This window comes from Phragmites australis, chromosome 2, assembly GCF_958298935.1.
Source record: "Phragmites australis chromosome 2, lpPhrAust1.1, whole genome shotgun sequence".
NCBI classification, from domain to species: domain Eukaryota; kingdom Viridiplantae; phylum Streptophyta; class Magnoliopsida; order Poales; family Poaceae; genus Phragmites; species Phragmites australis.
The window spans coordinates 9,443,741-9,458,738 of NC_084922.1; the positions used below are offsets into that span (position 1 = coordinate 9,443,741).

The 14,998-nt window shown below is 43.9% G+C and overlaps 1 protein-coding gene across 1 annotated transcript; it reads right to left on the reverse strand.

The window, feature by feature from the left end:
* Positions 1-10,477: 10,477 nt before the first annotated feature.
* On the reverse strand, positions 10,478-11,695 carry LOC133909839 (uncharacterized). The gene has a single exon (XM_062352387.1). It carries the CDS (start codon positions 11,430-11,432, stop codon positions 10,956-10,958), a length of 477 nt encoding a protein of 158 aa, XP_062208371.1. The 5' UTR covers positions 11,433-11,695; the 3' UTR covers positions 10,478-10,955.
* Between the last annotated feature and the right edge of the window lie 3,303 nt (positions 11,696-14,998).

Genomic DNA, 14,998 nt, shown 5'->3' on the forward strand with positions numbered 1-14,998 from the left:
CACGGATGAAGGGACGAACGAAAGAGAGAATCTTGGTTGGGTTCAGCAATTAGCCATGTACAGTAATAATTGAGCTGAACTGGCATGGAAAGATGCAATCTTTGGGCAACTACCCGGGGATAATGCCAACCCCTGTCCCTCTCGATGTAGGTTCTTGGCCCGCGGGTGTGGGGCTTCCGTTCGTGCTGCTTCCGGTGGTGGGGGTCAGATGAGGTGAGGCCCCGTCCGGCATCGCCAGCCTGGTCAGGGATTAGTCCAGCGCGTTACTGCTCTGCTTTACTGTGCGTGCTGCGCTTTCCTGGGTTGGATTGGCGCGGCGTATGGACGGAAGCACGATTCCTTCCCTCCGTGCCACGGCATCGCGCGCGATCCGGCTGTCGGTCGATCACGAGCGCGCGGCGCAGCTTACAACTCCTTGCAGACTGCTAACTTGCAAGCTTGCAGCTCAGTCTTGGGACGCGACGACAGCCAATGCATGGCGAGACCGAGGTGTAGCCTTGCACGCCGTAAACGTACGTGCTCGCAAACCACAAGAGTATGATTGAGCGCAGTGGATTGCAGGTCAAGATTAGTGGTGGATAATCCACTAATGGAGGATGAGGGCCTGATCCTCATTGTTACATGATCTCGCAGGACTTAGGACTGGCCCTTAAAAAATTAATATAAAAATCTTCTTTGTGACTTGTGATTTATTTGAAAGATGGTGAAAAGCTTTATGGTTAGTCGTTCATCTTGACAACACAAAGCAAGAATAAGTGGCTATCAAGCCAGGATTGAGAAACGGACACATGGGTTCAGAAGTAAGCGGCGTGCACAGCGGTAGTTCACTAGCTTGATTAGATAAATCCGAGTGGCGCTGTCACCCTGATACCGCTCGTGATCACGGGACAGGCCAACGTCGTCACGTAGAGACGCTCCACTACAGTCGGCTTGAGCAATCCAAGAACTCGAATACAAAAACTGTTACTCCAACAGATGCTCCAGGGCAGGCTGCATGCAACCCGTGGGAGACTGTCTGTCCTCTACCGAATTGCAATGCGACTGAACATACACTGCTGATGGATTAATCTCCAGGCTTCTCTTGCACTTCGTGCGGCACATTTCTGAAGCAAGCGACCACGCAAATTGGCAATCGGCATCGCTTTCTCCTACATGTAACTCGATTCGGCAGCAAGCAACAATGTTTGTGACAGTTGCACATTTATGATGCGCTTCTGGTTCTGGAACAGAGCTACTACAAATTAAAAGAAGTTGATGTCTGGACGCATATATCAACCATCAACTGGAGCAACAATTTTCTTGCTATGCACAAGTACGCGTATTGATGTAACATCAGCCTGCATATGCACAAGGCTTGCGACATACATACTGCATCAAAAAAGAACAGTGTACGTGTGTATGTCCATGTGTCGTGGTCGCTTGACCTACTGCTGCTGCTTTGGCATTGGATCGATGGCAACAGGTGCCGAGATGAGAGCTTGCGTGACATGCAGAGTTACCAGCTCGCCACCTTTGCTTGCCAAGTTGCCATGCGTGCCGGCCATCAGAATCACCATGGACACTCTAGCTATTAAAGCCATGTTTGCTCTAACGTGCAGACAGCAATACTGCCTCCGCAGGAGTACTAATACATGGACGTTGTAACCATTGAATACTCCAACTGTAGTCGGCAAGAAACCCAAAGTGGTTACTTGGCCTCCAAAACAACTGGTCCTACGGAGCATCAAAGCATCATCTCTTGCACTTTTCCTTCTCTAAGGCATGAACGAAAGCATGGTACATCCACATCAACTTTATGTGCATGCCTGCTCATCTTGGATCTCTTATGGAAGTAATCAACTTTGGTACAAGTAGTAGTTAGTTTGCTTTTTTCCCATTCAGATCATGTACCTGTGAATCAGTTACGCATGTATGCATGCTCAGCAAAATAGCAAGGAGAGAAGCTGCCGTGTATAAGCTAGTACGCTTTGTACAGATCATCTGGCTAATGATGCTGGAGAAATCAGTGGAGGAACCAGACAACCAATTTGCAGTGTTTACCTACCTTAATACTCTGAATTTGCCAAGTTTAGTGCAGTCCTACTTGGTATCTGTAGAGAAGATGAACATGCAAGTAGTTAGTGTTTGTGCAAATGTGTGGTTTGGAGTTTGTTACGTGTACTGTATGTCTACATAGGACAATTCGCACAGCAATTTGATTGGGCCCGACAAATACAAGTGTCTGCCCCAATTCTTCGAGAGAAATGTACATAGAACAATACGCATCAGTTTGCGTACTTTTGCAGGGAATTGAAGGGGCAAAGTATTGTATAGAGTAAGCACGATATATATTCCTCGTGGCAAACAGGACATTCTGAGACCAACGGGAAATATGCAAAAACCTCTCAAAAGTAAATGACTTTTGACTTTCCTCTCGGAAGTTATTTTGTTGCAACCCCCTCCAAAGTTTGACTTTGTTGAAAAAAAACCTCCAAAAATTCAAAAAAAAATCATCAAAAAATTCTAAAAAACTAGAGACAATCCTAAGAACTTCTGTGAAATTTTTGTTTCAAAAATAAAATCCTTTGCATCATATTTCATGGAGAGGAAGTTTGGAAAAAAAAGAAAAATGTGCAGCTTATTTATTAACTCATGTTATTTTAACTTTGTCATGTCTACCATTATTTTTTCTACATAAATAATTGTTTAAGTAAACTAATAAAAATGATTTCACTAATTTTAGAGGTGTTATGGATTAGTTATGAATTAATCTATATGCAATACATTTACTCAATCATGCATGTTACAATAACTATTTCAAGATTTCATGTTTTTTAGAAGGTAGAGGAAGTAAGAAGACTAGAAAAATTGGTTTCATGATTTTTGCGTTAGCAAATAATTAACTATGCATTTAACTCGAATTAATAAATGAGCTGCATGTTTTTCTTTTTTTCAAACTTCCTCTCTATGAAATATGATGCAAAGGATATTATTTTTGAAAAACAATTTCACAAAAGGTATTAGAATTTTCTCTAGTTTCTTTATAATTTTTGTGATTTTTTTTAAAATTTCTTTGAATTTTTAGGAGTGTTTTTCAACAAGATCAACCTTTGGGGATTTTTTACAACAAAACAATTTTTAGAGGAGAAAGTCAAAATTTAAGTGACTTTGAGGGGTTTTGTATTTTTCCCGAGACCAAAAGCCACCTTAATGATTAGATTCGTATCATTAGAATTTGGATGTTGGGTTTCGCCCGAAATGCGGTTATAAAAAATACTACTAATCATGCATGTCCCCTTTCTGTGGAATGGAAGAATAATAAGGCACATTTCTAGTTTTCTTCATCATCATTGCTCCATTATTTGTGTCGCATGAACCATAACAAATTACTCAGTTCCTCAGACTCGTGCCATTTTCAATAGGTACGCATGCGCTATCTTTTTAATATTAACTCAAGTTATCAAACAAATATGTATAAACATAATATTATAATGATTATAAATGCTTAATCATGTGGTTAGCATTTTGGAACGTGACAATGTGCATTTCGGTAAAAAAAAGTCATGGCCATCAAACAATGAAATCTTTCAACTTCTTTCCATTATCGTCTACGGATCATAAAACTAATTAAGATCAATAGGTGATCAAACTAGCTTTGTTTCCAATTGTTGGATAAAAAATAGCCACTAGATTGGGTGGTGAATAGGTGTCTTACCAATTTCTTTCGAAACAAATGATCTTATCCTTTTATCATCCAACGCACCTCAAAAATAATAGCAGAAGCAAAATCGGAGAGAATCAAATTGCTAATGAAATATCCAGAAAACACATAGCTCTCGTGAATATATATGAATCCTAGGTTCCATTGAAACTTATCTCACGGGTCATCGTCACAAAAGATAGCAACTTGAGAAAATAAACCATCAAAGTAAAGAAAAGATCACAAGTAGAAGAAATTATCTAAGTTGATGATCTAAAGGCAAGAGAATTCAAGACCTACTTATTTATATATATGTGAATTTTATGTCTCTATCCATAAGAATAACAAATTTCCAAAGTGAAAATTTTTCAGCTCAATAACTGGTATGAAAACACAATGGAAAAAAGAAAAACTTGCAAACTTGCAAGAGAACCAATATAAAGAAACTAGAATGAGACGAATACAAGTACATGAGTAAACATAAATTTTATTACTTGCAGAGATCAACCTTATTTTAGATGTATTATAAAGATTTTTCTCACACAACTCTCAGCTCTCACCTAATACATAGGTTAAATACTTATCTTCCTCACATCTAAAACCTTAACACAAAGCTCTCATATGAATGACTCAAGAGGCTCAAGTGGCAGGTTCAAAATTTTCACATAGCACTACCCCTCTATTTATAGCCTAGATTTCTTTACCCTTAAGTTTCCTAGCTTGTTTCTAAATATCCTTATTTTGTAATACACTTCTATTTACCACTAAGAACATTTTAGTTTATTTTCTCCCTCATCCATCGAACGATCGTGACACCTTCATAACTTAGCTTCACCTCGATGCAAACTTCACGATGATGTCAGGTGCACTTCCATCTTTCTTACGGTTTTGAGGCCAAACCATGAAACCCCTTGCATGCTTCTCAAAGCGTGACTCACTACCACTTGTTTGACCTCAACCAAGCATCCCGATGTTGATACGTGTATATCATCATGCGATCTTGATCACTAGCAAGTCTTTCCCGCTTCTGATTCCTTAGGCTTTCAGCATCCCCTTTGTTTGACTTTATCAACACGCTGTCTCCATCCATCTTTCATACTTTGCTTGATCTTTATGTATACAACTAGGATCACCCCTGACTCCACCCGCCTTCTCGATCGTTTGACACTAAGCACCACGTTTGGCCCTGATCATCCTATCGTTGACCGCCAAATTGCTCCATCGTATGTACAACATAAGACAAGCAAACATGTATCTCTAATAACATATAACTCCACCTATAGTTATTCTAAATCAAAATCCTCAATTCAAAGCACATCTTAGAAAAATCGTGAACACCGGATGATCCGTCACACACTCCTCCTAAGCGCCGGACCATCTGACCAGTGTAACTTAGTAGACCTCTCCGTACGGAATTCTCTTTTGCAGGAAATAGTCTGGCGATCCTTCGGTGTATACATTGGACCATTCGGCGCATATAAGTCAACAAGAGCAGATTTGCAACATCTCTGCAAGAAATACTATGACGTTCACCAAAGCCGGACCATCCGACGTGTAATTCAAGTTTTGCCTTCAGCTAAAATACTTCAGCGTGTACTTTGTCTAAACGTTGGACCATCCGAGGTATACAAATTTCAGAGTCCTGGATCATCTGGCGTGTATAATTTTCTAGACTCAAAGACAAACATGTCAACTCGATTTTCTCTGTAACTTTAGTTAGTCATAATCATAATTGCAATACATCTATATGCATTTGCGATCCAAAAATCATCAAATCAAATTAACATAATCGCTCATCACATATAAACCAAGATATATTTTCACTAAATTTTTCGAAGGTCAATCCATAAAACCTCAAACTCTAACTTGACAAGCTCGCCGAAAAAACCCTGCCCCATCACCGGAGAAGAGAGGTCTTCCTCGCCGGAGGCCCCGATACACTCGGAATTGGAGAAGAGGCATGAAGGAGAAAATTCGGACGTGAAGGGGACGAGAAACACCAGGTAGAGTATATATTTCCCCCTTTTTATTTTCTTCTTTTTCCGGTTAGCGCGTGCTTGGAATTAAAATCCAGCTGAGCAGATTGTCGTTCGTTTGTATGAACTCGCAATCTCTGGCGCCCAAAGGTTAACATGGTATTAGTGAATCGCATATACAAATGGTTCTGTAGATTGGTAGGAAAAACTACAGTGATCAGAGAGCCCCCCTGCTGCTATCTATGTGCCGTGTTTGTGTTGCTGCTGTAAAGCAGAAAAGAGCATAGGGGAGCAGGCATTCACCACATGTGCCGAGGTCCCACCACGCAACGCACTGCTAAAACTGTTACCACCACTACCAGTAGCAAAATCGGCGCTGCTACAACTGTTACCACCACTACCAGCAGCAAAGTTAAGGACAGGCGCGACGATGCATCAGAAAAGGAGGAGCGGTTTTGTGAATTGTAATGATGAGCAGGATGTCTGCACTCTGATCCATCTAGCAGAGCATTTTCAGAGCAACCGTTCGTTCAACGATGCATCAGAAAAGGAGGAGCGGTTTTGTGAATTGTAATGATGAGCAGGATGTCTGCACTCTGATCCATCGAGCAGAGCATTTTCAGAGCAACCGTTCGTTCATTCTGGAAAGATGGGTGCTTGTTGCCGCCATTACACATATGGTAAGCCTGCCTGCTCATGATGGTCACCAAAATCCGAAGGTGTAAGGTTGTAATGGATCACCAGAAGCATCTATACATGTACTAGATCCCACCATCTAGCCCTTAGTTAAGAGGACGATATGGGGAGAAACAAGTGACTGATGAATCCAGCGCCAGCGGCAGTGCAGAGCCGTGCAGTTGTGCAGTGTGCAATTGCGATTGCGATTGCGATGCAACCCTGGCAAGCAGAGGCAGGCAGGCAGGCATGTAACCGAGTTTATCGTTTCGTATCGACGGTTTTTAAATTTGAATCTAAAAATTTTATAAATTAAAAAATTAGAGAATATTTTAAGACCTTCTATAAAAAAAATCAAAAATAATATCGTTTACATCATATTCTATAGGGAGGAAGTTTAAAAAAGAAAAAAGTTGAACCGTGTAGCTCATTTATTAAATTATGTTAAGAAAAATCTTAACATATAAACAAATATTTTTCTTGTGTAGGAAGTATCTTAAGTGGATCTTTAAAATTGGTTTTACTTTATTTAGAGTTTATTAATTTCTTCATGGTTTTTACAAAGTGAACATATTAAGAAACATCAATATAATTAACATTTTCATGTCTACCATTATTTTTCCTACATAAAGTATAGCATAAGTAAAGTAATAAAAGTGGTTTCACTAAATTTAGAGTTGTGATAGGTTAGTTATGAATTAATTTAGTTGCAACACATTTACACAATTTTGCATGTAACAATAACTATTTCATGAGTTCATGTATTTCCAAAAGATATAGGATCATGTAATAAGACTAACAAAATTGGTTTCATGATTTTTGGATTAGCAAAGAGTAAACTATGCATTTAACTAGGTTTAGCAAATACATTTTCGCACAGAAAATATTCAACTTTTTTATGAGTATAAATACTTTTATCATGTAGATCATGTTACAAGGAAAACAACAAAATTTGTTTCACTTGATTTGAAGCTCAGATGAATTAGTTATTGATTTTATAAGGTTGAGCTATTTTTGATTTTTTTTTGTTGAACTTCGTTAAAATTAGAGAAACCCGTTCGATAAATCGTTAAAACCGAACGGTTACCGATGAATTCGAACGGTTACCGATAATTCAAAAAATTGGGAAAAGCCGCTCGAAAAATCGCTAAATGCAGTCGGTAATCGTAGCAAACCGATTGGTTACCGTTCGGTTAATTTGGTCTGAATTCTCGTCGAATTTCAAATTTGACCGAGTGAATTTTAAGTAAATTCTTATTAAATTTATTCAGTTATCATGATAACCGTGATTTTTCGGGGAGCGGTTTTCAGAATACAAATTGTTTGAGGCACGCAGCACGCCCCTTTGCCTCGAGCAATCAGCGCCCAAAGCAAAGCAGCAGCAGCAGCGACTTTACCTTTTGGTCCCGCAAAGAAACAAGGAACAGCCATCGATCATCGCTTTGCTTTTGCTTGCCCTCATGCCATGCCTTGCCTCACAATTCTACCCATCTCGCTCGCGAGTTGCGACCTCAGCTCTGGATGGATGGATGACCAATCATGTAATGGTTGAATGGTAGGCTGGTACCGTAGTAGCAACAGTACAGTGATTAATCCTGAACTCAAGGGGCTTGACCAGGAAGTTTCTATTCCCTTTTTCTTTTTTAAGGATAAGACAAACGAAATAAAGAACAGTTGCTCAGAACAAAGCGTTTTTCAAAAGGTTTGCGCGGTTCATCTTACTCATTTATCTTTCAGTGCTACTACTATGGTTTTTTAAAGAACGGCCCCACTTTTCGGAGGCTTTGTTGGAGCTTTTTGATGAGTGTACGACACACGGGGTTAGAACCCCGGCGACACAACTGAACTGAGCGGCTTTGCCATCAAACTCTATGTCTGTTCACGGTGCTACTACTATGTTTATAGGATATATAGTATCATGGTTCACACGCAAACCTGCGAGGTTCATCTTGCCCATCTATCTTTCGCTTGGAGTTTTTTGATGAGTATCCGCACAGCATTCTATAACATATCCTAAGGTTATTTAAGCAGAAGCAAAAAGATACTGGTTGACAGTTGACTACAGCTTTGTTTCTAATGGGAAGCCTATTTGTGTACTAATCTGAAAGTAATGTGACGTTGTCAAAAAAAATTTCCTTCACCAGCATTTGTGTGCACACACACCTACATAGATGTGGATGAATGTGAGTGTAGTATACGTCCAATTTGTACTTTAAAAAAAAAAGAGCGGACGCACTACAGGCTATTGGGTCCAATCGGTGGGCTGAAGAGTCCTGCAAAACTGAAGCCTATACAGATTCGGCCCAATTAAAGCACGGGCCGCATGACGTGAGAAACAGGTCAGTGCGTCCCAAAGTATATGCAAAATCTTTCGACGGCTCCGAGTTGTGAAATGGATGGAGTGAGAGTGGTCAGACCATGTCCAATAAACGCCGTATCGGCCGGCCGCTTCCCTGCTCAACGCGTTTTTGCCGATCGTCCCGTGTGTATCCTACTCTAACAGCTACTCCAAAATTGCTTTTTACTGCTACAGAGAAACAGGCTGTAAATGGAGATTAGCAAAATTGCTGTCAGAAAAAGGTGCCCGTATCGGAGTATGTGTGTGAGTTTGAGAGGAGGAGTGGAGTAATAAAAAGTAAGAAATAAGTAATTATTGAAGATAAAAAAATAAAAGATACGGTAATAATATGAGAGAATATTATAATAATGTTATAGATGATAAATTTTTAAAATATATATAGGAGACGGCTTAAGAGCTGCAAATCATGCGCGATCCAAACCCGTTTTCTCCCCTACGTAGAGTAGACGACGTTTGTCAGAGAATGGGTACATGTCTTTAGCTTCGCTAACTCCGACAGAATCGGTACGGAGATGTGTTCATGATACGCATCTGTAAAAAGAGTAATGGGCCTGTGGACGGTGGAGCGGCAGACCGATGTGGATGAGCCTGCTGACAGTTTCAGGGAGAGAATCAAGCTATGCTAGGCAGGAGTAGCTGCGAGTCTCGTGACTGCCTACTCCATCCTGAAACAGAAAAGAGATCGCTTTCTTTTCGTACACGGTTAGCTAAGCCTAGCAAACAAATTCTGTAGGTCCCGATACTTCAAAACATCCTGCTCACACGTGTTCCGGGTGCGTGTGCCGCTCTCATCGGTTGGATCAGCCACGTAAGATACGGATCAGAATCGTGTAGGTATATTTTTATACCGGACTCTATAAAATTTGTTTTCATAAACCTAAGGTTCCACAGCTGTGATCCGATGGACTTGAGATTTCGTCGCCGTCCTCCACCGCTCTGACCGATTACACCAGAGCTAAGCCTAAGCCTTTTGGAAAAATTAACCAAGCATTCAGGATCGGAAACACTAAGTAGGGACTCATTTTCTTCTTCCTTCTACCATTATTCTTTCTCTTTGATACCTAAAAATTGAAGCGGAGAGAGGCATGAACCTGCAAGAGTGATGAGTCGCCTCTCGCCTGTTCTGCAGTCTGTTGTATCACCCGCTTTCCTCCCCCAGCCGCGCTAGTGCCCTGCCCTGCCCTGCCCTGCCCGGTGCATGCAGTGCAGGTGCTGCCGCTGCTGGCTCTCCAGCCATGGCAGCAGTCGATGGATGGATCCGACCTGCAACTGCAAGCCTTAAAAACTCAGTGGTCTAAAGGCTGCATGCAGGCCTGATCCTGCAGAGAATCCAGGGTGCCTGAATCGAAGAAGAGCTATGCACTGTGCCCATTGCTGCGTGTACTATCTGAAAAAGATACACTGGCTGTGTTGTTGCCCTTCGGGTTTTCTTCTCTTGGATGCGCAGTCCACGATGGAGCAGTGCTACATTATTGCACGTCGGCAGTGAGAAACACGTGCCACGTACTGCTGCAGTTGCGTGGAATATTTACATTTGATTTTTAAAAACATATTCTATCAATAGACCATGTGAAAATAATTTCTAAATATAAATCTTTTATTTTAGATTTAAAATATTATACGTGTTAACACACTAGAACATTTAGCGTCAATATTTAAATAGTAAGGTACATAATATTTAACATCGATATCAACTATTACGACACCGTGCTATTCAAATATATTACCAAATATCCTAACACCGTAAAAAGGGTTTATTTTTTAATATTGTTTCATATATCCATAGGTAGAAAAATGTTTTAAAAAGAACCAAAATCTAAAAATTGCACGGCAGTTACAGGGCACGCGCGTACGAGCCCCCGAATCGATCGATCAGAGAGAGAGAGAGCAGCGCGGCCGGCACGAGGCGAGGACGCGGTCGGGACAGGACCGGGCGGCAGCGGCACGGCGCAACGTCGATTGACGCCGACGGATTGGGTGTGCACGTACTCTCGTACGTTGGTTCTCCATCTACAGGCAAGCATATCGATTTCGATCGACCACTATGAACTTGTCCATTCGATTTGTGAAACACGACCTGACCTGCACCTGCACCTGCACCTGCCCCAGCCCAGCCCATACGGTGCTGTGCTGATACCGATACGGCGGGCCTTGAAAGCGACCGCGCCAAAACGAACCACCCACCCCGCGTCCCATTCCCACTGCACAACCGTCCAAGAAAGGCTAAAGCGAGCGACCCCGCCAGTAGTACGAGTACTATGCTAAGCTAAACCCCTTCCACTTCCAGCGCGGGCCCGAAGGTCAGCAGCTGCGCCAGCCACTCCTCGTCGGCCTCGCCCATCTCCACGTCCTCCTCCTGCTTCGCCGCTTCCGGGAGCGGCTGCGGCTGCGGCTGCGGCCACGGCCAGGGCACGGGCGACGGGGGCGGAGCCCCCGCGCGCGTGTCGACGGAGGCCATGACCGTGGACGCCGCGGCGGAGAAGGACGGGCCGCAGCTCTCCTCGTTGCCGTTGATGGTCACGAACCCCGCATCCGCCTCCGCCGCCGCCGGCGCGTCCGAGATCTCCGCCTCCAGCCACCGCATCACATCCTCCACCGCCTCCTCCGCGATGCCCTCGTAGCACCCCTCCTCCAGCAAGTCCTTCTCGTACGCACCGCCGCCTCCGCCTCCCATCTCCACCCCCACGTCGGTGTCGCGCTTCCGCTTCCGTACGCCGGCCTCCCCCGCCTCCTCCTGCTCCATCTCACGCACGAGTGACGAGAGGCGCTCTACTGGAGAGTGGAGACGGGAGAGAGCGGTTGCCGGTTGGGCGGGTCGTCGGCGCTGGTGACGGCCTCGAGACCGCGACCACGAGCATTTATATAGCCGCGGGCGCGACGTGGCTGCGCGGCGCGCCCCGTTCCGTCGCCGCGGAGGCCGCGCATCCGGGGCCGCGCGCGACGTGGGCTCGTCCGCTCGTGCCACTTTGCCGAAACCACTCCCTTGTCCTATGCCAGTGCCTTTGTGTTACGTACTTCATTGCTGGTCCGTTCCGGTCCAGTTTGTAGCAAGAAACGCACCGCCCACCGCCAGTCACGGACTCACCTAACCTTCCTCTTCAGACTCGTCTCATTTAATACAAGTTATAGAAACATAAAGAAATAGGGAATAGTGAGATTTTTTATTTATTTATGATAATATTTACATATTTATATATGCTGAATGGATATGATGAGAGCCTATATTTATTAGGAGACATCAGTTCCTAATAAACACAACTCTTATAATTAACATTTAATTGATCAAATGAGGTTTATTCTCACTACTCTCCCTTGATCAATTATTCTAATCGTAAACTTTCTGGTTGAAAACTTCTCTAAAAATCTATAAAAAAAATATGAGGAGAAAATAATATGTTGATATGCCATTAAAACTCCCTTAAAACCTAATAGAAAAATATAAGAAGAAAATGATATGACATATATTGATTATTGACTATTTGTAAACTCATATTAGAAACCTATGAATGAAAAACTCATTTGTTAGTTTAGAGAATAGTAATTATGATCTATTGATCATATTAAAATCTCTAAAAATTTCTTTAAAAAATAGAAGGAATACGGTAGATATTACCTCGTTAAAAAATTTATATGAGAAACTATATAGGAAAAATTTATAAAGGAAAAGAGTGCAATATAATATGAACATGTTGTTATTCGGGGATCAACTCCTTCTAAACCTTGCAAATATCATAGTCATCGTATACTAATTCCATGATTTAGTTTGCAAGATTTTTATCTCCATATTATTTTGCAATTCATTAGGATAATAAAATTTAGTGACAATATGTTTGGTTATGTTGCTCTTTATATAACATGTTTACATCTGGTAGTATTATCTTTGTAGGTAATAGTTGATGATTTAATAGAATCAATACCACATGACTGTTGTATGTGGTTGATCATTCTGCGAAATTATACACATGTATGTAATGTTTCAAAATGATAGGTGGAAGTAGCCACTGTAATCTATTTTGATGACTCCTATGAGAAGTCTATATCACCATAAAATCAGTCTATTATAAAGCGTTATGGGGATCAATTATATAGCCAGTATATGGATATCCCATTATGGTCATAAAGATATCTGCAGATATCTTTTTGAGTCTCACTGAATGGTGTTGTTAGAATTGCGTTATTTAAGTTAGCAAGATATCTACATATGCAATATCAAGCATGCTGCGATTTGCAAGATGTATAAACGCTTTGATGGCACTAAAATATAGAACTTTAGGTTCAATATCTTTTCATCGCCAACCCAAGGTATGAATAGATCTTGATTCATATTTAGGGATCTAATGACCATATGTGTTTTGATGGATATGATTGTCCAATATTATTTGGATATTGGTGGACTGATCGATAAATATTCCTAAAGAAATATGCTCAAGTTGTAGACAAGAAAAATTTAGTTTTAACCAAAATCATTCATCTCAAATTCCATCATACGATGATTACATACTTTGTTGTGTATGGTTTGAAGATGATACAAAATTCAATTTTGATTTCATTATAAAGACACATATGTAATTGTTATAGCTGAAGTAACCCTTATGTGGAAGGAACTTTGTCGGTGTATTTAGAACCAGGGGTCCCTAAGTCCCGAGGCCAGACCGGCCGTCCACCACATATCACCACCCTGCAAGATAGGTAGAAACAGAGTGCACGGGAGAGAGTGCTCGGGGCTGCACGTGGCAGCCCCCGAGGACTCGGTGCCCCGAAGGTCCCGCTGAAGTGCTCGGGAGAGAGTGCTCGGGGCTGCACGTGGCAGCCCCCGAGGACTCGGTGCCCCAAAGGTCCCGCTGAAGTGCTCGGAAGAGAGTGCTCGGGGCTGCACGTGGCAGCCCCCGAGGACTCGGTGCCCCGAAGGTCCCGCTGAAGTGCTCGGGAGAGAGTGCTCGGGGCTGCACGTGGCAGCCCCCGAGGACTCGGTGCCCCGAAGGTCCCGCTGAAGTGCTCGGGAGAGAGTGCTCGGGGCTGCACGTGGCAGCCCCCGAGGACTCGGTGCCCCGAAGGTCCCGCTGAAGTGCTCGGGAGAGAGTGCTCGGGGCTGCACGTGGCAGCCCCCGAGGACTCGGTCCCCCGAAGGTTCGCGCAAGCTCGTTCAAAGACTCGAAGGGCCCCGTCGTCAGGGTGTCATCCAGTCAAGGGCCCGATGCCGCATTTAATAGGCGCGCGTGGCCTGACATTCTGACATCCTGACATTCTCGGCTGCCCACGCCCCAGTGTCAGACCCTGCCATGCAATGGCAGGGGGGCGTGGGTCCATTAAATGCACGGGTCCCGTCCCGTTTTCGCCTGCGCGCCTCGGGATAACGTCGCCAGAATCGAAGCGCTCGGCCTGCCACCCTGCCCTGGCAGGAGAACAAGACAGGGTGGGCGCGCCGGGCACCTCTGAGGCTGTCCGGTGGGCCCTTTTCAGAGCACCCCGAAGCTTCCGCAGCGGCTGGTGGTCGAATGCACGCCGCCTTCCTCCACCGCCCCTGTCACTTCGCCAAAATGAAATGATTACGCCTTTCTCCGTGGCACCTGGGCATTCGCGTCCCCTCTTTCCCATTCAGGATATGTCGAGGTCGGCGCATCTATAAAAGGAAAGGATGGAGGACACCGAAAAGAAGAGAAGGAAAAAGGAGAAGAAGAGAGTCAGTCGAAGAACAAGAAAACAACAGCCCCCGATCGCAAGACGATCAAGAGACCAGCTAGCTAGAACATAAGAGCCTCCAGCTCTTTGTAAACAGCTCTCCTTGGAGAACCAGATATATCCTTGAAGGATCCCCTTCAAGGATAGATATAACACTCATACAGGAGTAGGGTGTTACGCCCCCGCGCGGCCCGAACCTGTTCAAAAACCCGGTGTACCCGCAAGCCAGCGCATTTACTTCCGTTCCCACTTTTTTCCCGTACAAGCTTTTCTAGGATCATCCCCCCGGCCGAATCTCTAAAGAGGGGTCTCTCGGGATCCCTGCGACAGGAGTTCACTCTCCGACAGCTGGCGCGCCAGGTAGGGGGGAATATCCCTAGATTGTTTGTTTCCCTTTTTTCTCCACAGGAAAAGATGGCCGGTGGGCACCGTCTCCAGCGTTCCGGCTCCACTTCCAGTAACAGAACGCCGCCCCACGACCAAGAGGTTTTTCCCGCCCAAGGGGATCAGGGCGCTGGGCCCATCAGCGCCGCCGCTGCCGGCGTGCTCTCCGACCCCCAGCAGATGGTCGGGGCCCCGGCCGCTAGGTCCGCCTCTGGATCCCGTCGAGCGCCGCCCCGGCGCAGGCTA

Excerpts from the sequence above, each read along its gene's own strand:
- LOC133909839 (XM_062352387.1), bottom strand. The coding sequence starts at position 11,432 with ATGGAGCAGGAGGAGGCGGGGGAGGCCGGCGTACGGAAGCGGAAGCGC.